At 38.8% G+C, this 25,144-nt stretch overlaps 1 protein-coding gene across 3 annotated transcripts in view; it reads left to right on the top strand.

The window, feature by feature from the left end:
- Positions 1–23,588, top strand: part of RIMKLB (ribosomal modification protein rimK like family member B) — a 45,736-nt gene extending 22,148 nt beyond the window's left edge. For all 3 annotated transcript variants that reach the window (XM_036253173.1, XM_036253174.1, XM_036253175.1), the window contains exons 3-6: positions 14,928–15,158; positions 16,956–17,042; positions 18,471–18,674; positions 22,518–23,588. In XM_036253173.1, the coding sequence (XP_036109066.1) occupies positions 14,928–15,158; positions 16,956–17,042; positions 18,471–18,674; positions 22,518–22,981 (986 nt within the window). In that variant the 3' untranslated portion in view covers positions 22,982–23,588. The remainder of the gene's footprint in view (positions 1–14,927; positions 15,159–16,955; positions 17,043–18,470; positions 18,675–22,517) is intronic.
- The last annotated feature ends 1,556 nt before the right edge of the window (positions 23,589–25,144 follow it).

Below are 25,144 nucleotides of genomic sequence, written 5' to 3' on the forward strand. Positions count from 1 at the left end.
AGAAAGTAGAATTAGAACAGGAAAGAGAGGAATATGAAATGTTAAGGAAAAAAGAAGAAAATGAAACAACGGCAAAAAAAATGATAAATAAATAAAATGAAATAACAGTAAAGAATGAAAAAGTGAAGTTTGTTAGATTCTACTGTGATGCTGTCCCAAGCCGAGCACTTGGGCTGCAAGTTCCTGGCCTCCTGGCAACCTGTCTGCAGCTACAAGTGATCCACAGCATATGGCCTGGCTGTACACAAGAAAAACCAAGCTGTGCTCCAAGGCTGGTTTTTACCTGCACAGGGCTCAGGGGCCAGTCAGCAAACTTCCCAAGGATCCTGGGGATCCTTCTCTGTCGGCCTCACCCTGCTGGCCATCTGCCAGGCTTCAACACTGGAAAGGCTTATTAGTCTCTGAAAGAGTCTCTGGTGAAATCAGGAAAATGGAGTTAATGGATTTTCCATGAAGGGGAGGTGCTGTTCAGACTTCAGGGAAGGTGGTGGGTGTATTTCCCCACTCCTGAGCCACATGTTTGAGTCTGCCCCGATTTTTTCTTAACCTCAGCAGGGTGGAGCCCCTAGTAGTCAGGCGTGTGGAACCTATAAAGCCCAGAGGTTGGATTTGCCAGAGGCTGGGGGAGGTGGATCTCCCGTGAGGTTTCCTGGAAAGTGGGGGGAATGGCCCTGTCCCAAAGCAAGTTACTGACAATTCCCGAGACTGCCCAGCACTCTAAGCCCCAGCCTTATGCCCCTGACTTAAAGGGGCTTAAAAAGCAGGGTGGGGCAAGAAGTATTCCAGAGAGCTGGGTGAGCAGAATGCTGGAGGGTGTGGATAGGTTTTTTTTCCCCAGGCTGATGCTCCTTGCAGTGGATTGATTGTTCTTCCCTAGAAAAATGGCTGCTGCGATATTGGAGGATGATCTAGCACTAGGCTCCTGGTGACCTCTCTCCCATGCCTCTCCCCAGTGCCAGCCGCCCCATACTCTACTCAGGTGACTCTAGTACTCACCGCCTTCCCTCTGCCAGCGACCCAGTTGTGTGTGTGTGAACAAAAGTTTTGCGCGTTAGCCCTTTAAACATGGCATTGACTCCAGCAGGCTCTGCCTCTTCTCGGCAGACAGCAACCCCGCTGCCTTTCACAGCTGCATGCTACATAGGCGCCTGTTCCTGGCTCCAGATACTCTGGGCTGGGGAGCCTGGTCTGGGGACCAAGGTTCATGCCTCTGAGAGGAAACCTCCTCGCAATTGAGGTTCCCTCCAAAGCCTCAGCCTACTTCCCCTTGGAGTAGGCCAGCCCCTCTTGCAACTCTGCCCTTCCTACCACTTTTTATGTGGCTTCTGTAGTTCTTGGCTAAAAGTTTTCTCTTCAGATAGTTTCCAGTTACTATTTCAGTGTGATTGTTCCCCAGTTTAGTTGTATTTTCCTGTTTGGTTCTGGGAGGCATGACATCCTTACCCGGTTGCCATCTTGAACCCACCCATATATATTCTTAGAAGAATGGGTTCTTAAAGAGTGGTATTTGTTAAGAGTGCCCAAGAGAGCAGTAGCACTCGTAAGAGAGGTCACTTTGCCTATTTAGGCTCATATTCACCTGTATCTGCCCTTCTTTCTACCTTCTGCTTTCCTAGAATAATAAAGCGTGTTTCTGTTACTGGAGCCATTGAGTTTCTTTCCATCCTCAGTAATACCCACATAGTATATTGTGCAGATCTGACTGTGCCTTGTGTAAAGTACTCCCATGCTCCCATTTTCTGTTACAGTAGTAGGTGTCCCTACTGGTGGTTTGACATGAGTGTGGAATAGTTTCATTACTTTCTTTATCCCATTTCTTAAAAAGAGCAAAAGCTGTCTCCATTATAGAGAAGTGAGAAGATAATGTAATAATGGTTGAATTTTTTTCTTGACAGGTGACAGTATCTCTTTTTCTGATCACTCAAGCCTTTCTCAAAATGCAATCTTCATTACTTCTGTTTTATTTAATGAATTTGGTCATTCTTCTGGTACTACTGACTTATCTTACGTTTCACAATACAGTAGTACTCAACACTAGATTTCCTTAGTTTTCTGACTGCTTTTTCCTCAGATTTTTGTTACCTTACTTAATGAGATCCACCAAATCTTGGTTCTAGGTTTCTGTGTTTTTTCCTTTTGTTTTTCAGCCTATATATCCTGATTTCTTTAGCTATTACATCTTGAGCTGATTCCCACAAATAAATAAACACATTCCATGCTACCGATATGAATTATGCATACATATATGAAATAGATCCAAATTCAGCATTTTCTCTCCTAAACTGGCTTCCCTTTCCAATTTTCCCAGTCTTTATAACCTAGTCTCAAACTCTTCACACTTCCACTCTGGTTATTAAGTTTTTTTCCTATTTTAAAAATAATACTCTTTAGATTTATTTGAGTGACTGTTAGGATAATTCACTGTTGAAGCCTAAGAATGAGAAAAGGTTAGGACTGCAGAAATATACTGCTGCTGATCTCAAGATGCCTGTAGCTGCACAGTGAATGATTGTGAAGAGAATGCTGGAAGCTGCTGGCCAAACCTCACACCTGGGCTTCCTCTTCCTCAGGGGAGCATGCCCATGCCTTTCCCTTTCCCCTCTTCTTCCCCCACAGGCATTCATCTACTAAACTCTAAGGGACCCCATGAGACTTACAACTAGGGGAACAATGGGCAGTGGCTGCTCATCCCAGGCTAATCCCCTATTCTGTCCCCAAGGTCCCCTTTTCTCTGACTCTCCAGTGAGCTGACAGCAGCAATGCTTTGGCTCACTTCTTCCCCAAAATGTTTCTGGAGAGTCAAAGCAGCCCTGCCTACTTTCTCTCCTATTGCTTCTTCTATCCTAGGCCCTTCTTTGTTTCAGTATCTCCAGCTTTAATAAATATACTCTGAAAAATAAATAAATAAATAAAACAACTTCCCCCTCACATCTGCTCATAGCCACAACCTACCCATAGCTGCCTTTGGAGAAGAATTACTTCTACTTCTCTCACTTTTAAAGTTTGATGTAATTGTCTCATTGGTGGATTCTCAAAATGGAATCTTCTTGGAAAGGGAGCATGGAAAATTTTTCTAGCCCATGTCATTGAGAGAGGGCTTAAAAAATGGGATGGGAGCCCTGGCCAGTTTGGCTCAGCGGTTGGAGCGTCGGCCTGCGGTACAGAGAGACCTGGGTTCGGTTCCCGCTAAGGGCGCGTACCTCGGTTGCAGTTTGTCCCCGGCCCTGGTTGGTCGTGCGGGTGGCAGCTACTCGATGTGTCCCTTCACATCGATGTTTCTCTCTCTCTCTCTCTTCCTCTCTCTCCCTCCTACTCTATCTGAACAAAAAATGGAAAAATGGGTGAGGATAAAAAATAAAAAAAATGGGATGGGAGTGTTGTGTAAAATATCAACAGGCAATATTCATTACACACCCTTAGTTTTCTTAATCAGAACAGATATATAAACTCTGTAGATCAGAATTTGTGGATCCAGAAACTCCACTTTTGGATAGAAAAATGTGTGTGTGTTATAAAATGGAATATTATCTAGCCATAGAAAAGAAGGAAACCCTGCCATTTGTGACACCATAGATGGACCTTGAAGATATTATGCTAAGTAAAGTAAGTCAGACAAAGAAAGGCAAATACTTTATTTTCTCACTAATATGCGGGACCAAAGTCCTTGATACAGAGAATATTTTGGTGGTGGCCAGAGGCATGGGATGGGATAGGGGTAATGGGCAAAAGGTAGTCAAAAGGTACAAACTTATGGTTATAAGATAAATTGTTCCTGTGGATGTAATGTATAGCATGGTGACTGTAGTTAACAATACTATATTGAATATTTAAAAGTTGCTAAGACAGTAAATCTTAAAAGTTCTCATCAAAAGAAAAAATTGTTAACTGTGAGATGATGATAGATGTCAGCTAAACTTACTGTAACTTCACAAATATTGAAACATTATGTTGTACACCTAAAAACAATACCTTGTATGTCAGTCATACCTCTCTTTTTTGTTGCTAATCCTCACCTAAGGATACTTTTCCATTTATTTATTTATTTATTTATTTATTTATTTATTTATTTATTTAGAGTAGAAGAAGGGGTTGGGGGGTGGGGAGACAGACAGACAGATATCAATTGGTTGTGTCCCGCATGACCCCAACTGGGGCTGGGGATTGAACCTGCAACCCAGGTACATGCCCTTGACTGGGAATTGAACCACCACCCTTTGTCTGTGGGCCAACTCTCTAACTGCTGAGCCATAACGGCCAAGGCCAATCATATCTCAATAAAAGTTTGTGGCTTCGCATATTTTACACCTTCACCGTAACCTGACCAACCTTATCTTTTACACATTACATGAATACAAGTTACAATTGAGGCAGACAAATTGTTCTTATTGATCTATTTGCCCTGTGACTTCTGCTACTCCCTACTTCTTTTAAAAAAAAAATATTTTTATTACCCTGGCTGGTTTGGCTCAGCGGTTAGAGTGTTGGCCTGTGGTCCAGAGAGACCCGGGTTTGGTTCCCGCTAAGGGCATGTACCTCGGTTGCAGTTTGTCCCCGGCCCTAGTTGGTTGTGTGGGTGGCAACCACTCGATGTGTCCCTTTCACGTTGATGTTTCTCTCTCTCTCCCCCCCCCCTCCCTCCCTCCCACTCTATCTGAACAAAAAATGGAAAAATGTCCTTGGGTGAGAATAAATAAATAAATAAATAAATAATTTTTTATTGATTTTTTTAGAGAGAGGAAGGGAGAGAGAGAAGGAGAGAAACATGGATGTGAGAGCATAACATCTATCTGCTGCCTCCTGCACTCCCCCTACCAGGGATTGAGCCCACAAGCCCAGGCATGTGCCCTGACCAAGAATCGAACCAGCAACCTTTTGGTGCATGGGATGATGCTCAACCAACTGAGCCACACCAGCCAGGGCTACTTCTTTTTCTTCTCTTTTTTCAAAATTTTTGTTAAATTTATTGGGGTGACATTGATTAATAGGATCATATAGTTTTAGGTGTAGATTTCTGTGTACAAGGTTTGTTTATTATACTGTGTGCCCACCACCCAAAGTTAAATTTTCTTTTGTCACCATGTAGTAGGCCCCCTTCACTCCCAACTCCCTCTTTTCATTCTGGAACTATCACACTGCTGTTAGTGTCCACAAGTTTCAGTTTTATATCCCATGTATAAGTGCAATCATATGGTTCTTAGCTTTTTCTGACCAGCTTATTTTACTTAGCATAATATTCTCAGGGTTCATCTATGTTGTTGCAAATGGCAGTATTTTGTCTTTTCTTATGGCTGAGTGGTAGTATTCCATTGTGTATATGTACCACATCTTCTTTATCGAGTTACCTATTGCAGGACACTTTGGTTGTCTCCATGTCTTGGCCCCCATGAATAATCCTGCAATGAACAGAGGGGTGCATATATGTTTATGAATACATGTTTTCAAGTTTTTGGGGTATATACCAAGAACAGAGATTGTTGGGTCATATTGTAACTTTATTTTTAATTTTTTGAGGGACCTCTATACTGTTTTTTATAGTGGCTATACCAGTAGTGCATGAAGGTTTCCTTTTCTCCACAACCTCTCCAACACTTGTTATTATTTTTCTTGCTAACCATGACCATTCTAACAGTTGTGAGGTAGTATCTCATTGTAGTTTTTATTTGCATTTCCCTAATTGCTGGTGAGGTTGAGCATTTTTTCATATATCTGTTGGCCATTTGTATGTCTTCTTGGGAGAGGTGTCTGAGTCCTCTTCCGATTTTTTAATTGATTGTTTGGTGTTGAGTTTTGTGAGTTCTTTATATATTTTGGATATTAAACCTTTGTCAGAGCTATTGTTTCACTCCCATTTCGTCAGCTGCCTCTGTTTGGTTATCAGTTACTTTTGCTGTGCAGAAGCTTTTTAAAAGTTTGATAACAATCCCATTCATTCACTTTTGCCTTTACTTCCCTTGCCTTTGGGGTCAAGTTCATAAAATGTTCTCTATGACTAGGGTCCATGAGTTTAGTACCTGTGTTTTCTTCTATGCAATTTATTGTTTCAGATCTCATATTTAGGTTCTTGATCTATTTTGAATTAATTTGTTTACTTGGGGACAAATTAATCTAGCCTCATTCATTTGCATGTGGCAGTTTTTATAGCACCATTTATTGAAGAGGCTTGCTTTATTCCGTTGTGTGTTTTTGGCTCCTTTGTTGATAATTACCTGCCTGTGTTCATGTAGTTTTATATCTGGGCTCTCAGTTCTGTTCCATTGATCTATGTATCTGTTTTTCTGTCAATACTATGATGTTTTGATCATCGTATTTCTGTAGTATAATTTGAGGTCAGGTAAGGTATACCTCTGGCTTTGTTCTTTTTTTTTTCAGGATTGCTTTGGCTATTTGGGGTCTTTTGTGGTTCTATACAAATCTGATACTTTTTTTTTTTTTTTTTTATCCTCACTCGAGGACACTTTTCCATTTTTTGTTCAGATAGAGCGGGAGGGAGAGAGAGGAAGAGAGAGAGAGAGAAACATTGATGTGAAAGGGACACATCGAGTGGCTGCCACCCGCACGACCAACCAGGGCCGGGGACAAACTGCAACCGAGGTACATGCCCTTAGCGGGAACCGAACCCGGGTCTCTCTGTACCGCAGGCCGACGCTCCAACCGCTGAGCCAAACTGGCCAGGGCCAAATCTGATACTTTTTTTTTCTATTTCTTTAAAAAATGACATTGGGATTTTTAGGAGGATTGCATTAAATCTGTATATTGCTTTGGGTAATATGGTCATTTTAAGTGTTGATTCTTTCAATCCATGAACATGGGATATTTTTCCATTTGTGTCTTTTCCAGTCTCTTAATAATGCTTTGTAATTTTCAGTATATAGGTCTTTCATGTCCTTGGTTAAGTTTATTCCTAGGTATTTTATTTTTTTGGTTGCCATTGCAAAAGGAATTTTTTTTTTTTATTTCTTGTTCTGAAATTTTGTTATTAGTGTACAGGAAGTCAGTGGATTTTTTTTTTTTTTTAATCCTCACCCGAGGATATTTTCCATTTTTTGTACAGATAAAGTGGGAGGGAGAGAGAGGAAGGAGAGAGAGAGAGAAACATCGACGTGAAGGGACACATCGAGTGGCTGCCACCCGCACGACCAACCAGGGCCGGGGACAAACTGCAACCGAAGTACGTGCCCTTAGCGGGAACCGAACCCGGGTCTCTCCGGACCGCAGGCCGACGCTCTAACCGCTGAGCCAAACTGGCCAGGGCAGTCAGTGGATTTTTGTACATTGATTTTGTATCCTGCAACTTTACTGTATTTGTTTCTAATAGTTTTTAGGTGGAGTCTTTAGCATTTTCTATATACAGAGTAATGTCGTCTGCAAAAAGTGACACTTTTACCTCTCCCTTCCTGATTTAGATGCCTTTTATTTCTTTTTTTATTATTATTTGTTTTTTTATTTTTGTTAATCCTCACCTGAGGATATTTTTCCATTGATTTTTTTTTAAGAGTGAAAGGGAGGGGGAGAGAGAAACATCGATGTGAAAGAGACACATTAATTGGTTGCCTCCCACATAACCCCAACTGAACCTGAAACCCAGGTATGTGCCTTTCATTGGAATTGAACCCGAGACCTTTTGATTTGTAGGCCGATGCTCTGACCACAGAGCCAAATCTGTCAGGGTGATGCCTTTTCTTTCTCTTTCTTTATTGCTCTGGTTAGGACTTCCAGAACTATGTTGAATAAGACTGGTAAGAGTGGGCATTCTTATCTTATTCCTGATTTTAGAGGAAAAGCGTTTAGTTTTTTGCCATTGAGTATGATATTGGCTTAGGAGTTGTCATATATGGCCTTTATGTTGAGATAGTTTTCTTCTATTTCTATTTTATTGATTGTTTTAATCATAAATGGATGTTGTATCTTTTCAAATGCTTTTTCTGTACCTATTGATAAGATCATATGATTTTTATCCTTCCTTTTGTTAATGTGGTGTATTACATTAATTGATTTGCATATATTGAACCATCCTTTTGCCCTGGAATAAACCCTACTTGATCGTGACTTATTATTTTTTGGATGTATTATTGTATTTCATTTGCTAGTATTTTGTTTAGGATTTTTGCATATGCATTCATCAGAGAGATTGGTCTGTAGTTTTCTTTTTTTGTGTTATCTTTGCCAGGTTTTGGTATCAGGGTTATGTTGGCCTCATAAAATGAGTTAGGATGTATTGCCTCTTATTCAGTGTTTTGGAAAAGTTTGAGAGAAGGGTGGGTTTTAAATCTTCTTTGAATGTTTGGTAGAATTCACTGGTGAAGCCATCTAGTCCTGGATATTTTTTGGTGGTCGCGGGGTTGGGGGTGAGGGAGCTTTAAGGGTTGTTTAATTTTTCTTGCTGGTGATGGGTCTATTTAAATTTTCCAGTTCTTTATGATTTAGTCTAGGAAGGTTTTATATTTCTAGGAACTTACCATTTCTTCTAAGTTATTGAATTTGGTGGCATATGGTCATTCATAGTATTCTAGTGTGATTCTTTGTATATCTGATGACTTCTCTTTCATTTCTTATTTTGTTTATATGGATCTTTTTTTTCTTAATAAGTCTAACCAGAGGTTTATCAATTTTATATTAATCTTTTCAGAGAACCAGCTCTTTGTTGTATTACTTTTTTTTGTATAGTCGTTTTGTTCTCTATTTCATTTCGTTTTGCTCTAATTTTCATTATTTCCTGTCTTCTGCTGACTTTGGGTTGCTTTTGTTCTTTTTCCAGTACTTTAAGATGTAATGTTAGGTTGTTTACTTGGGATTTCTTTTGTTTCTTGAAATAGGTCTGTAATGTTATAAACTTCCCTCCTACTACTGCTTTCACTGTATCCCAGAAGTTCTGATATGTATTGTCATTCTCATTTGTCTCTATATATCTTTTGATCTCACCTTTTATTTCTTCTTTGACCTAGTTATTTTTCAGTAGTATGTTGTTTAATCTCCACGTATTTGTGGGTTTCTCCACTTTCTTTTTGTAGTTGATTTCTAATTTCAAGGTACCGTGGTCAGAATATGCTTGTTACAATTTCAGTCTTCTTGAGTTTGTTAAGGCTAGTTTTGTGACCCAACATAGGTCTATCCTTGAGAATGTTCCATGTACACTGGAGAAGAATGTATAATCTGATGTTCTTGGATGAAAGGCTCTGTAAATGTCAATTATGTCCATTTGGTCAAATGTGTCATTTAAGGCTGATGTTTCTTTATTGGTTTTCTGTTTGGATGTTCTACCTAGAGCTGTCAATGGAGGATTAAGGTCCCCAGCTGTGATTGTGTTTTGATCTATTTCTCTCTAGTTCTGTGAGTAGTTGCTTTATATATGTCAGTGCTTCCTGATTGGTTGCATATACTTTTAGAAGTGTTACAGTTTCTTGATGTAGTGCCCCCTTTATCATTATATAATGTCCATTTTCATCTCATGTTACCTTTGTTATCTTGAAATCTATTTTGTCAGATATGAATATGGCTACTCCTGTTTTTCTGTGGATGTCACTTGGAGAATCATTTTTCACTTTGAATCTACCTTTGTCTTTGCAACTTAGATGTGTCTCTTGAAGGCAGCACATGGTTGGGTTTTGTTTTTTGATCCAGTCTGCTACTCTGTGCCTCTTTAGTGGTGAAATCAGTCCATTTACATTTAGCGTAGCTATTGATGTCAGGATTTCTGGGAGCCATTTTATCCTTTATTTTCTGGTAGCTCTGTGCCTCCATTGGTTCTTTTCCTTTGTGTTTCTGTCTGTTGTTTTTGTTTGGTGATATTCCATACTTCTTTTCTCTGTTACTTCTTTTTTTAAGCAACGTGTCTTCATTTGTTTTTTTGGTGTGTGTGTGTGTGTGTGTGTGTGTGTGTGTGGTTACCATTAAGTTTATTTTTTTTTAAGTTGCATATATACAGTAGTTTTTTGTTTTGTTTTGTTTTTTCTTTGAGTGCATCTAATTTCCATCTGCTTTTGCCAGTTCAGAGCTTTATCCCTATCCCTTTTATGTTTTTGTTGTCACAAATCCCTGTTTATGCTGTAATTATTTTCGTGAACTTACTCATAGTGCTGTGACCTCAGACTCTTTATTTCAGGTAGAATAACTTCCTCGAGTATTTCTTGCGATTGAGGCTTCTGGTGATAAATTCCCTTAGCTTCTGTGTGTCTGGGAAAGTCTTTATTTCTCCTTTATATTTAATGGATTACTTTGCTGGCCCTGGCCGGTTTGGCTCAGTGGTTAGAGAGTTGGCCCACAGACCGGGGAGTCGCAAGTTCATCTTTGGTCAAGGGCACATATCTCAACTGTGATTCGGTCCCCAGCCCTGGTTGGGGTTCTATGGGAGGCAACCAATCAATGTGTCTTTCTCACATCAATGTGTCTCTCAGTCTATCTGAAAAATAAATAAATAAAATTTTATTTTTAAAGGATAACTTTGCTGGATATATTATCCTTGGATGGTAATTTCTCTCTTTCAGTCATTTGAATATTTGGTTCTGCTCTCTTCTGGCCTGTTGAGTTTCTGCTGAGAAGTCTGATGATAATCTGGTGGATTTTCCTTTGTAGGTCACTTCCTTCTTTTCCCTGGTTGCTTTTAGAATTTTTTCTTTGTTTACATTGTATCTTGGAGATGGCCTCTTTGTTTTCTTTTTAATTTTTAAAAATTTTTCATTAATTTATTTTTGTTACAGATGTTTCTCCTTTTTTTCCCCATTGACACTCTCCTCCCCATCCCCCCCACCCCGTACCCGGTTTTGTTGTCCATCTCCATCGGTTATGCGTACATGCATATAAGTTCTCTGGTTTATCTCTTCTCTCCCCCCACCCCCTCTTCTGAGGATTGTCAGTCTGTACCCTACTTCCACGTCTCTGGGTCTACTCTATTCCTCAGACTGTTATGTTCATTATATTCCACAAATAAGTGAGATCATGACATATTTATCTTTCTCTGCTTGGCTTGTTTCGCTTAGGATAATACTTTCCAGGTCCCTCCATGTCATCTCAAAGGATAAGAGATCTTTCTTTCTTACAGCTGCATAGTACTCCATTGTGTATATGTACCACAACGTTTTTATCCATTCGTCTACTGATGGACACTTGGGCTGTTTCCAGATCTTAGCTATTGTAAATAGTGCTGCTATGAACATGGGGGTACATATATTCTTTCAGGCTTCTTAGGGTATATTCCTAGAAGTGGGATCACTGGATCAAATGGCAATTCAGTTTTTAATTTTTTTTTTTTATCCTCACCCGAGGACATTTTTCTATTTTCTGTTCAGATAGAGTGGGAGGGAGAGAGAGGAAGAGAGGGAGAGAGAGAAACATCGACGTGAAAGGGACACATCGAGTGGCTGCCATCCACACGACCAACCAGGGCCGGGGACAGACTGCAACCGAGGTACATGCCCTTAGCGGGAACCGAACCCGGGTCTCTCCAGACCGCAGGCCGATGCTCTAACCGCTGAGCCAAACCGGCCAGGGCCAGTTTTTAATTTTTTGAGGTAACACCATAGTGTTTTCCATAGTGGCTGCACCAATCTGCATTCCCACCAGCAGTGTACTAGAGTCCCCCTTTCTCCACACTCTCACCAACACTTGTTTGAGTTTTTATTTATTTATTTTTTGCATTTATCTTCAGACAGAGAGAGGGAGAGAGGAAGGAAAAGAGAGAGAAACATCGACGTGAGAGAGAGACATTGAGTGGTTGCCACCCACACAATCCCAACGGGGGCCAGGGACCAACTGCAACTGAGGTACGTTTCTTAGCGGGAACCGAACCCAGGTCTCTCTGGACTGCGGGCCAATGCTCTAACCGCTGAGCCAAACCGACCAGGACGTGTTCTTTATTTTTTTAATGCTCAGGTTCCTCTCTCTTTCCCCATGTGTCACTTCTAAATTCCTATCTTCAATGTCACTAATTCTTTTTCTCCATCTGGTGGGCTCTGTTTCCTGTACTTAGTAGTTCACTCCTAATCTCCTTATTTGAATGCTTCATTTTCAGGATTTCTGATTGGTTCTTTTTTTAAATGTTTCAGTCTCTTTAGTAAAGGACTCATTTTGTTCATTAATTTGTTTTCTGAGTGCATTAAATTGCCTGTCTTTGTTTTCTCACATCTTGTTGAGTATTTTCAGAACTGCAATCTTGAATTTTGTCATTTATGTAATATATTTCAATGTGTTCCAGTTTGCTTTCTGGAGAATTTTTAATATTTTTTCTGAGCCACCTCACTATCGTAGTTATTCATGGTATTTGACGGTCTCCTCTGTCTAGGCATCTATGGCCTTTCTGTAGCAGCTTTCTCTGCAGTGGTGTATTTTCCAATAGGTAGTGCTGAGTCACAAGATTTTTACCTTTGTGACCTCCTTTAGCTGACTTCTGCCACTGCTGTTAGTACAGTCATGCTGCTTGCTGCTTGTGGGGGAGGAGTTGTTTTGCCCTCACTGTAATGGTGACTTAAGACCTCTGTGGGTTCCCTCCATCATGTGCCCCACCCACAGAGGGAATCAGTCACAGAGGGAATCATTGATTCTATTGCAATAGCTCTTGGTGCACAGATAATGTATTCCTCAACCTGACACCAAGGGAGGTGGGAGTCAAGTTTTGGGAGTCCAAGAGGTGTAAGGTCTCTGGGGCACTTTGTCTGAAACACCAGCTGCCAGACAGAACCCCTGCGCTATGTCCTTGCCCCAGTCTCAGCTGGCTTAGTCACTGTTCGCACCTTTTGTCCTGCTGGAGTACCCACGAAGACTCTGTTCCTCCTGGCTGAAGGCAGCGCCTGCTGCTGCCGGCTTCCTCCTGTCTCTAGACCCAGCCCTGAGCTCCTGGCTGCAGTGCTCTGTCTGTGACCATCTGAGCTTTCCTTCTTTCTTTCCTCCCTATTTGTTCCCCTTTGCTCACCTATAGATGCTTCAATGCTCTGGTCTCTCAGGGAATTCTATTTTGAGTTATAAGTTGATCACCTTGTTAAAGTTTCAGGGGGGAGGCCAAGGGGATAGCTCATGCATTCCTCTGATGTCACTCTGAACTCCCTTACTTCTGAAGTGTCATTTCTCTCTTTTTTTAAACAAACACATATCTCAAGATTTATGCTCTAATCTGACTGTTACCTCTCACCAATTTCTCTTGTATTAGAATTTCTATCATGTTTAAAAGCTAATACCATAAAAATTAATGCATAGAGTCTCTCCCGCTAGAATGAAAGCTTTTGAGCGCAACTACCTGTTAGGTAAAATTTCCCAGGGCCTAGTGACTGGAGAAAAAGAGCCTGACAATTCGAGTATTACAATTCTAGTTTTTTAAGGGAATTTATATACGAGGTGTGTCATGGCAGGCACCATAGGGTTATTTAGGACAGGACAGGATCAATAAGTACTGGGGTGTGACCTGCTCCAGAAAAGGGGAAATGCCTTACATACTTGACCCTGGGAGGGCAAGGGCCTGTTCAGGAAACAGCATGTGTGGGACCCAAAGGAGAGGCCAGACAATCTGTAAGGGGGTTTATGGGAAGCAGTCTTTGTTCTGGGCTGGATCTAGCACAAGGGTCCAACAGGCAGCTATGTCATGGAACAGTCTCTCCTTCACAGGATAAGACCTTGTCTGCCTCATTTAGCAATCTATTCCAACTTTTAGAAAAGCATCTGTGCCTGGCTTATGTGGCTCAGTGGTTGAGCATCGACCCATGCATCAAGAGGTTGCCAGTTCAATTTCCGATCAGGGCACATGCCCAGGTTGTGGGCCAAATCCCCAGTGGGGGGGTGGCCAGTTAATATTCTCTCTCATTGATGTTTCTGTCTCTCTCTCCCTTCCTCTCTCTCTAAGATCAATAAAGAAAAAAAAATTTAAAAAAAGAGAAAAGCATCTGATGCATAGTAATTGCTTAATATTTATTGAATGTGAATGAATGTCCATGAGTTAAGGGATTGATCATATGTCATATTTATAAAATATAATTCCATTTAGCCCCCTAAAAAGAAAAGAAGCAAATGAAGCTGTGTATGCACTGACATAGAAAGATGTGTAATTTTAGCTAATGAGAGAAAATGACATAAAATAATACAAAACACCTTATTTTTCAAAAATTACCTATGTTATTCTATGTTAACAGTGGGGGGAAAATATGTATTATTAACACTAGATACCTATGATATTGGTTGGGAAATGACTATGTTAAACACAGGGGTGGGCAAAAGTAGGTTTATAGTTTTGAGTACCTGAAAGTTAATCTTGTATTATTTTTCATATGGAACAATTGTAAACCTACTTTTTTGCCCACCCTGTATTTTTTTATTTGAATGTTTTAAACCAGCATATATGTACTTTTTTTTTTTTTTTTTTTTTTAATGAAGATAGGTTTTAAGGAGAAACTCATATAAATACTTTGTTTTATTATTTGGGTCCTTATTAAATAGAATGGTATTGAATAAAATTCAAGAAACTTCTCTTTAAAAAAAATTGCCCTGGCCAAGTTTGGCTCCATGGTTGGAGCGTTGGCCTGTGGACCAGAGATTCCCGGGTTCGGGTTCCGCTAGTGGCATGTACCTCCCCCCCCCCCCAAAAAAAATTTTGTTTTCATTATAAAAGCATATGTTCTTATTTAAAAAAGAACATAAAGAATATAGAGAATTACATGGAGCAAAAATGTTCAAGTATTCTATTCTACCTTCTTTTCCTTGCCTTGCCATTCACTCAGAGCCATTATATCATTCATCCTTTTGTACATTTTGTATGCATGTGCAAACATAAAATTTATTCTCATATTTGCTTTTCTGTTACAATGAAATATAATTTAAGAAAGGGATGTCTTTGTCCCAATAAAATATTAACATAGTACGTTTAGTTTTGCGACTCAAGCTTTTGTATATTTCTGTTCCTGTGTTTTGTATATTTTATTTACATGGTTTTGGCCTATTCCTGTATATTTCAGGTTTGCGGATCAATGGAGAACTAATTACCGCGTACCCCCAAGTGGTGGTAGTGAGAGTACCAACCCCTTGGGTGCAAAGTGATAGTGATATCACTGTTTTGCGTCACCTAGAGAAGATGGGATGCCGGTTGATGAACCGACCTCAAGCCATCCTGAACTGTGTTAATAAGTTCTGGACCTTTCAAGAGTTGGCTGGCCATGGTGTTCCTTTGCCAGATACTTTCTCTTATGGTTAGTTCACTAATAAGAATTTGCAGCCTAAATTTTAGAGAACTGATAGTTTTTGAAAGCCATACTAAACTAATAGGATTATGTGATATAAGGAAATTTATGAACATGAAAGAACTTATAGAAGTGACTTTTAGTTTTAACAAATTGGGCTTTGAATTATGAATCATGTCTTAAGACTTAGTTCCATGATATGGGTAAAACAAACTCAGTAAACATTTCCTGTAAAGAGCTAAATAGTAAATATTTTGGGCTTTCCAGGCTATACGTTTGCTCTTATAACCCTCAGAAATGCTCTTGGGTGAAAGCTGCAATAGAAGGTGCTTAAACAGATGAGTGTAGCTGTATTCTAATAAAAAGACCAATCTGCTGTGTATCAATACTTTCATAAAGTACAATGAAAATAATCACAGCAATGCAAATTGATATAAAAGCTTCTAGTTAATGAGGCTTTAAAAAGAAACTCCACCCTGGCCGATTTGGGTTAGTGGTTAGAGCATTGAACAGCAGACCGAAGGGTCTCAGGTTCGATTCCCTGTTAAGCATGTACCTGGGTTGCAGGTTAGATTCCTGGCCCTGGTCAGGGTTGTGCAGGAGGCAACCAATTGATGTGTCTCTCTCTTTTTTTTTTATCCTCACCCGAGGATATTCTTCCATTTTTTGTACAGATAGAGTGGGAGGGAGAGAGAGACAGAAACATCAATGTGAAGGGACACATCGAGTGGCTGCCACCCGCACGACCAACCAGGGCTGGGGACAAACTGCAACTGAAGTACATGCCCTTAGCGGGAACCGAACCCGGGTCTCTCCAGACCGCAGGCCGACACTCTAACCGCTGAGCCAAACCGGCCAGGGCTGATGTGTCTCTCTTAACATTGATGTTTCTCCCTCCATCCCTCCCTTCCATTCTATCTAAAAATCAAAGGAAAAATATCTTCGGGGGAGGATTAACAACAACAACAACATAAATAAATAAATCCATCCCTATTATTTTCTTATTATTTTAAAGAAGGGAACTCTTCATATCTGTATGGTATTACTTGTGCTCTGATGGTGAAGGCTTCAAATTTGGGGACTGATCGTCTTAATTTCTCTAAGTTGCTAATTTATAATATTGCAGTTAGTGAACTTTTTGCTGGTTTAATTTTTCTTTATCATCATGTTATTTTTTTTACAACTACAATTCATATTTTTGCTCTAATCTTACTGCTACATTATTTGTTCCTAGGCAATAAAAACAGGAGCAAGTCTTAGTACATTGGTACTGAGTAGTTCAGTGTAGAAAGAACTCTGATTAGTAATAGAGATAAGAAAAATTAATTTGTGTGTTTGAGACAGAGTGTGTGTGTACATATGCATAAAGCATCTTCAGCCTTGGATAAGTCTTCTCAACTAACTCATTCTTCTGTTTCTTAATCGAAACAGGGAATTGAATATATTAAAGTAGGTCTTGAGTCTTCTATTTTTTGTGTGGTGCAAAAATAAGAGATGAAAATATGAAAAATGGTATAGAATTAGGAAACACCATTTTAGCTGAAGTGCACTTAATTTTTTTTTTAGGTTGGATATTAGAATATTTATAGTTTAAGATAGCTTTTATCCATTTTAAAAGGTGTGGGTGTTTAAAACTGATATTAACTACTTTAAACTTTTATTTATTACTTTCTTCAAGAATAAACAAAATTTAGTCATGAGGTTGTTACTTTCTACTTCCCTTGTGTTGCTGACATAAGTGTAGATAAAATTTATTACAAACCACCCCTTGATGTTGTTTTTAATTTTTTTTTTTTCTCAAATTAGGTGGTCATGAAAATTTTTCTAAAATGATTGATGAAGCAGAAGTACTGGAGTTCCCGATGGTAGTGAAGAATACCCGAGGTCATAGAGGTGTGTATGAGTTGTTGCTATTAGGTACATAATTTTGAAATTTACTTTTGAGGATTAATAAGGGTGATTATACAGTCCAGATTTTTTTCTCAATTAGACCAAGCAGTTATTTTCTTTGTATTTGCTCATGGTTATTGACTAGACGGTAGTCTTGTTAATTGAAATTTATAGCTTTTGAAGCAGGGTTTCTGAAGGAAAATTGGGGTAAATTGTTAGGTGCATGGTACCTCAAACTGAAGGCTACTGTGAGTTGTTCAGTTTGGCTAGAAGCTGTTTCTGTCCATTTAGTGATTATCCTAGAAGTTTTAAGACACAATAATGTAGACTGAGTCCCAAGTTACCATCTTTATCTTCCTCTTGAACAATGCAAGGACCTTATATCACTGACTGCAGTCATTCTCCCTCCCAATTTATATAGTTCAAAGACTTAAATGTATAAGGCAAACATATACAGCTTTAGAACACAGTGTATAAAAGTATCTTAATGACTTCAGATTAAGGGAAGATTTATTTAGGCATAAAATAATTCATAAATCCAAGTACTTCACAAGGGATAGCTGGAGCAGGGGTCAGCTGGAACTGTTGACTGCATCGTTTGACTACTCCAGTATTGCACCCAAGAAGTCTCAGGGCTCCTACAGTGACCAAAGAACTGGCATGAGCTTTTGTGACCTAGCCTCAAAAATCATATGGAATTGCTTCTGCTGTATTCTGTTGGTTGTAGCAATCACATGCCCTCCTGAATTCAAAGGGATGAAGCATAGATTCTCCCTCTTCTTGATTGGAAGAATGTCAAACGATTTATAACTATGTTTTAAAAACAGCCACTTTATTGGCATAAAAATGTATAAATAGAGCAATGGAACAGACTACAGAATTCGAAATAAAAACGTATGTAGTGACATACTGCTATTTTACTATATGGGGTGAACAAAAGTAGGTTTATAGTTGTGAGTACATGAAACAGAGTTAATAAAGCTATTGTAATAATCATAACCTGCGTGTCTTTTTCCAGATGAACAAGTGTAAACCTACTTTTGCACACCTCTGATACAAATATATTTTAATATACAAATTAATGATATGTTTTATTTTAACTTAGAGGGAAACGTTTTGCTAATAAGTGAGTCTGACATTATTGGCTAACCTGGAGGAATACAAATTTTAGATCTCTACCTCGCAACATATACTGAAATAAATTGTAGATTATTTTGAGAGTTTAGAAATTGAGAGACTCTTAAAGGCGATTAACTTTTTTATGTACAATTTTGCATTGTCTTACTATAACTACATTTCTTTGGTTTAAAAGTAATTGGTTCTGAACAAACAGATCGGGACACAAGAAGATGGAGGCGCAATAGATATCAACCTACCCACAGATTGATGGCTTACACTTTTTTCTTTTTCTTTTTCTTTTTTCAAACACAGGTAAAGCTGTTTTCTTGGCTCGAGATAAGCACCACTTGGCTGATCTAAGCCATCTTATTCGTCATGAAGCTCCATACCTGTTCCAGAAGTATGTTAAAGAGTCTCATGGACGAGATGTACGTGTCATTGTTGTGGGAGGCCGTGTGGTTGGCACCATGTTGCGTTGTTCAACAGATGGGAGGATGCAAAGCAACTGCTCACTAGGTAAAAATGATGCAGGTGTCTTTCTAGTATATAAAATAATACTACAGCTTGTTCAGTGAGTATTTGTATATAACTATAGATTTTTACTTAATAAGTTGAAAAACATGTCTTTCACATATAAATATTAGTAGACTTACCATGGATATAATAAATGTACTTTTGAGGTTTTTTTCTTCAGTAATTAAATTGAATTCCTCTGAATCACAAATTTACTTTCATCCATGCTCAATTCGTAATTCAATTCACACATGTATGAAATGTCTGATTAGAGTGAAAGATGCCATCTTTGTTGATATACTTATTTTGTGTATGATTAGAGTTCATTTAAGGTAGATGTGTCCTAACTCTTATTTTACCCGTTGGTCCAAACAAGATTGCTGATTTTGATTTATCTAAATGTGTATTTTCTGAGATCTCTTATTGTTGAAATGCCACAGAGCCTTAGCCTGGGTTTTGTCTTCTCTGTTTATTTCACTTTCTTAGTAACCTTATGAAGCTCATGGCTTTAAATACTATCTATATGTTAATGTTTTCTAATTTGTATCTCCAGTTTAGGCTTTCTCCTTGAATTCCAGGTACACACAAATAAGTGCCTACTTGATTTCTTCACGTTGATTTCTAATAGACATTTATTTTAATTTTAACATGTCCAAAACTGAGCTGCTGATCTAACTCCCCCTCTTAATGTGTTCTGTACCCACAGTTTTCTCCTTATCATTTCATGGCAATTCTACCTTTCTAGACCAATATCCTTAGAGTCACCTTGATCCTTCTCTACTCCCTTTTTCTTTTTTCCAAATGAATAATAACTGGACGTTCTAGCACTCTTTATTTAATAGTTTGTTTATTACTGGTTTGTAATCCCATCTTTTTTTTTTTTAACTATGTTTCTGATTTTATTGTGAAGCCATCTTTTTTTGCATTGAATTTACATATATGTACTAGTTTGTTCAAGGGCCCTCTCTTCTGTTGCTCTTCTTTCCATGTATGAATATCAGTCTTAATTCCTTTGGCATTATGCCTAGGTATCTGATAGAGCAAGAGCCCCTGTATCTTGTTCTTCAGAATTGAGTGCCCTCATTACTCTAGCTCCAAAAAGGCCTTCTTTTGATGAATATTCTCCCATATTCAGTATTAACTGTTGTAGCAGTATTTTGTTTATAACAGAGAGCAAAACAGACAAAAATCTCTGCTCTCATGGGATTTACATTCCCTTGTTTTGCTGAAATCATGTAATAGTTTTAGTCCAAGTGTCTATATTAGAAATTTTCTTATGTTTCAAAAATCCTTATATGGCACTTACATGATCTGTTCCTAGGCAGTCTTTTATAAAAAATCTATTTAGAGTTATATTGCAAGAATCATTACTCACCATTTTTTATTACCTATCTTTATCTTCTCATATCTTGAGGTCTCTCTTAGTCATTTGCTGTTATGTTAGTATTTTTTCTTGATTATTTTCCCTGGATGGAGGTGTGTAAGTGATGCTCTCTCATATATCTTTCTTTCTGAAAGGAGCATAATGTATTGGCTGAGATTGGATTCTTACATTGTAAGAGTAAAGCTGCAATTCTACTGCCTTATGGGTTACATTGTTACAGTTAAATGTCCTAGTCTTTTCTTTTTTTAATAAATTATTTATTTTTTGTACGTCTTGGGTTTTTTTTTTCTTTTTTTTATCTTCACCCGAGGACATTTTTCCATTTTTTGTTCAGATAGAGTGGGAGGAAGAGAGAGGGAGAGAGAGAGAGAGAGAGAGAGAGAGAGAGAGAGAAACATTGACGTGAAAGGGACACATCGAGTGGCTGCCACCCACATGACGAATGACGAGCTAGGGCCGGGGACACTGCAACGGAGGTACATACCCTTAGCGGGAACTGAACCCGGGTCTCCCTGGACCGCAGGCTGACGCTCTAACCGCTGAGCCAAACCGGCCAGGGCTGTACATCTTGTCTTTTGATATTTTAGCTCAGATTTTTTCAGGATTTTTAAATTATTATTATTTTTGAGATCTCATCTTTTTTTTATTAATTTTTGTTACAGATGTTTCTCCTTTTACCCCCATTGACACCCTCCTCTCAATCCCCCCCCCCCACACACACACACACACACACTCAGGATATTTTTAGATATGTGTCTTTTCTCAATCAGTCCATCCTGGATTTTAGTAAGGTATTTCTGTCAGCAGACAGTTTTTCTAGTTTCAGGAAAATTTCTTTAGTTATTACCTCTCTTCTTTTTTAAAAATATGTTTTTATTGATTTTTTTTAAAGAGAGGAAGGGACAGAGAGATAGAAACATTGATGTGAGAGAGAAAAATCGATTGGCTGCCTCCTGCACGCCTCCCTACTGGGGATTGTGTCCCCAACCCGGGCATGTGCCCTGACCAGGAATCGAACCAGGACCCCTCAGTCCATGGGAGGATGCTCAATCCACTGAACCACACTGGCTGGGCTCTCCTTTCTTTTTGTTTGTCTCCTTCTGGATCAGTTTTTTTTTTGTCAGTCCTCCGTGTTTCTTATCTTTCTTTTGCGATTTTTACCTAAAGTTTTTTGTACGTGCTTCGAAGTATTTCTTTCATTTGATTTTCCAAGTTTTGACTCCCAAAAGTGGCTATACTTTCCTTCAGTTTCTCTACTAAAGTTTTCAGTTGGGTAATCATATTTTTTGTTTTAGCATTAGAAAGTCTTTTTTTGTGCTGAACTTGAATCTCCTTGAAGTGCTCTTGTTTCTTTTATTCAAGTAGTAGATGGCTTATTTTTGTGGGGTTTTTTTTTTTTTTTTTGTAATCCTCACCTGAGGATATGTTTTTTGTGTTTTTGTTGTTGTTGTTGTTGTTTTTAAGAGAGAGAGAAAAACATCATTTTGAGAGTGAAACGTTCATCAGCTGCCTCCTACACATGCCCTGACCAGGGATTGAACCCGCATCCCGGGTATGTGCTCTGACTGGGAATAGAACCCGTGACCCTTCAGTACACAGGACAACACTCCAGATGGCCTTAGTCTTACAGATGCTGAGAAGCACTCATTTAATTCATGGTCTAGTGTGCTAGACTCTTACTGAGGTACTTAAAAGAAGACTTTCTGTTTCCTAGACTCCTCCTACCTACTCTTCCAGCTTCAGTGGTAGGGAGGACTCAGTTCACCTATGCAGTTACTTTTTGTGCTTTTTGGGGTCAAAGACATTAGGCGCATTCATATAATGCTGATCTCAGTTTTCCTTCTATGGATACCCAGAGCTCTTTGAGCCAAGCTCTTCTCAAAATTCTTTGCTTTCCAGTCCTTATCTCAGAGCTTCCTGAATCTAGTGTTGTAATGAGAAAGTCTGATTCTAATTCCTTTCTCTCAGATACCAGCAAACCTTAAGACTTCACCTATGTTCAGCCAGCTCCCTTAAGCTCCAGAATCCTTTTGTCTGAGGAATGGCAGATAGATGGGAGTGGAGACTATAGAAGAAGAGAGCCATGTTCGGGTCTCCTTGTTCCAAGATTCCATCCTATCCTCTACTCATATTTTGTATCTCTCATTTTTGTCGTAATTGTATTTATGCAAGAGTTCCTTTTACTTGGTCTATGTTATTGTAAGTAAGGTAGGCTTCAGTGGAAGTTTAATGTCTTCTTCAGAATAAATAGCATATTGAAGTTATGAATTCTCTGAGAGACTGGGTTGGAAGGGGGTTTCCTAATGAAGGAAGCTTGGACTTCAAAGTCCCAATTTTACACTTGAGTAACACCTTTGTTTTCACTGCTGATGTACAAGAAAGGGTTAGCCTTAGAGGCCAGCTTTAGTTTTACTTCAGAAATGTATCATTTTGGTGACTTCTTATTTTGTTTCTCTTGACAGGTGGTGTGGGGATGATGTGCTCATTGAGTGAACAAGGGAAGCAGCTAGCTATCCAGGTGTCTAATATCCTGGGGATGGATGTATGTGGCATTGACCTGTTGATGAAAGATGACGGCTCCTTCTGTGTCTGCGAGGCCAATGCAAATGTAGGTTTCATCGCCTTTGATAAGGCTTGTAATCTAGATGTAGCTGGTATCATAGCGGACTATGCCGCCTCCCTTCTGCCCTCTGGCCGGCTCACCCGGCGTATGTCCCTGCTCTCCGTGGTGTCCACGGCCAGTGAGACTAGTGAGCCGGAGCTGGGTCCCCCAGCCAGCACTGCTGTCGACAACATGAGCGCAAGTTCCAGCTCTGTCGACAGCGACCCTGAAAGCACCGAGCGAGAACTGCTCACCAAGCTCCCAGGGGGCCTATTCAACATGAACCAGCTGCTAGCCAATGAAATTGAACTCCTGGTGGAGTGACTCCACTGGTAAATAATTAACCGACAAAACCCTGTAAAACTTTCTTTTTCTTCTTTTTTTTCTTTATTATTTTTTTAAACCAACTTGCAATGCTGTTCATGGAATATGCTCAGGAAGATGAAAATTGGGTAGGATTAATTAGAAGAGGGAGATAGACAAGACCTCCACTGTTAAGATATTACTGACTCATTACAAATTACACTGATAGGCTAGGCAGAAGAGGTGAGATATAGAAAAATGTCAGGTTCTCATAGTTACCCTTTTAATTAATTACTTAAAAATGTGTGCACTCTCAGGCCATAAATAACATACAAAATTTTTTCATGGTTCCTTGCTTTTGTTTTTGTACAGTTGGTATAAATTTCAGAGTGGCATAACTACATTGTGTGGCAAAGATTTATAATGGGTGAGGAAAACATCTATCTAAATTATAGAACTTTTTAATACAAATCTGAAAATTCTGCCTTTACCGTATTGACTAGCAGCTTTATATTCACAGTTTATGAAGTCTTGAGGGGCTCTTATTGAAATTTATTATTTCTGTTTTTAGTTTTTCCCTTAATTTGAGTGGGAGGGCAATGTGAATATGACCTAATAAAGGGTTTTTTTTTGTTTGTTTTTTTTTTTGACAAAATTGGCATGTTTGCATGATAAAAGGGGAATGAACAGTATTGCAATGTCTGGTACACAAAATAACATTTACTCCAATGTAGATAAAATTACACTAGTTTAAAATATGTGCATTGACTTGTGTTTGTTAGTGTTTTAGTCTTTTTTGAAAGATATATGCTCTGTTAATGTTGCATTTTCTAAAACATGCTAGTCTAACATTCCCTGATCTATGCCTGCATCTTTAACAATGGCCAAAGTGAAGAAAATGCTACCTTTTATGTTAATGAGACACTGACTTGAAACATGCATTTAAAGCCTTTTATTTTATTTTTTTCTTTTTTCTTTTGGTGGTTGGGTATTTAAAGAATAAGGACAAGGAAAAATATTTTGGGGGCACAAATCACGGGCCAATAAGTTCTTAAGCATAAGCTGAAGTGATTTCTAATTTCAGCATTATATATTTGCATTTTTCACATTTTAAGGGGGGAGTATATATATGTGTGTGTGTGCACGCATGCATGTGTATGTGTTTTGCTTTTTGTTTACACCAACCAGTCAAAAAGGATAGATTCTAGAAAATGGAGCATGATGGGAAACACATTTTTTTACTTAAAAAACAAAACAAAACAAAAACAGATTAGTTGTTTTCATAACTATACTCCATTGGGGTAGAGGTACTCACCTGAAGACATAAGGAAAATAGATGCTTCTTAGGCCTTTTTGTGTATATGTTTGTTGTTTTTTTTTTTTTTCTTGTTTCTAGACTGTTCAGTGTATGACTTATTCAAGGCTACATGCTTTTCTTCATTGCTTCTGGCTGTGTGTTTTCTCCTATCACACATAGGTTTTGGGGTGGGTAGAATGGGTGTTTTTGTTTGGGGACTTAGCAGTATTGAGTCTCTTACAGCCCTACTCTGAAACCTTTAGTCCTCTCCACCATTTATATTCCTTTACTTTCTGGATTTATAAAAGCCCCAAAACTGCATATAATATGAGCCTTTACAACATGGGTAAAACTATGCCAGTGGTGGTTTTGAAGGTGTGTTAAGAAATGGAGATGCTCCAGAACTCAACGTAATTTTTCATTTTAAACAGCAAGATCCATCTCCCTACAATCCTTTGAAGCTTTTACCCAAGTTCTTTCTTGCCTCTCCAGTGCTTTTTTTCCCTTCAGATGGACCTTAAACTTAATTTCTTGGACACTACTAGAGAGACTTCGAGGGAATAATAAAAGATCAGTATTAACCAGCACTAACAGAGGTGTGATCATGCTTACTTGTACAGTTTTTCCCCGTTTTAAAAAGGAATGTAATAAAATTTGTTTTTTTTTTTCCATAGAATTAAATAATATTAAAATTGAGTGAAAGGTTGATTGTTGACAAATAGAATAGTACTTCTAATCTCTGCAGTGTTTCATTTCACCTGAAAAAAGATACATAAGAGGAGTTTCTAATTTATTTTAGGATATTCTAATGTCATCTAAAAGAATTTGACTTGCACAGGGTTATTGTGGGACTTACATAAGTACCTCTGACTCATTAACAGAAAGAA

This window comes from Molossus molossus, unplaced genomic scaffold (assembly GCF_014108415.1).
Source record: "Molossus molossus isolate mMolMol1 unplaced genomic scaffold, mMolMol1.p scaffold_m16_p_10, whole genome shotgun sequence".
NCBI classification, from domain to species: domain Eukaryota; kingdom Metazoa; phylum Chordata; class Mammalia; order Chiroptera; family Molossidae; genus Molossus; species Molossus molossus.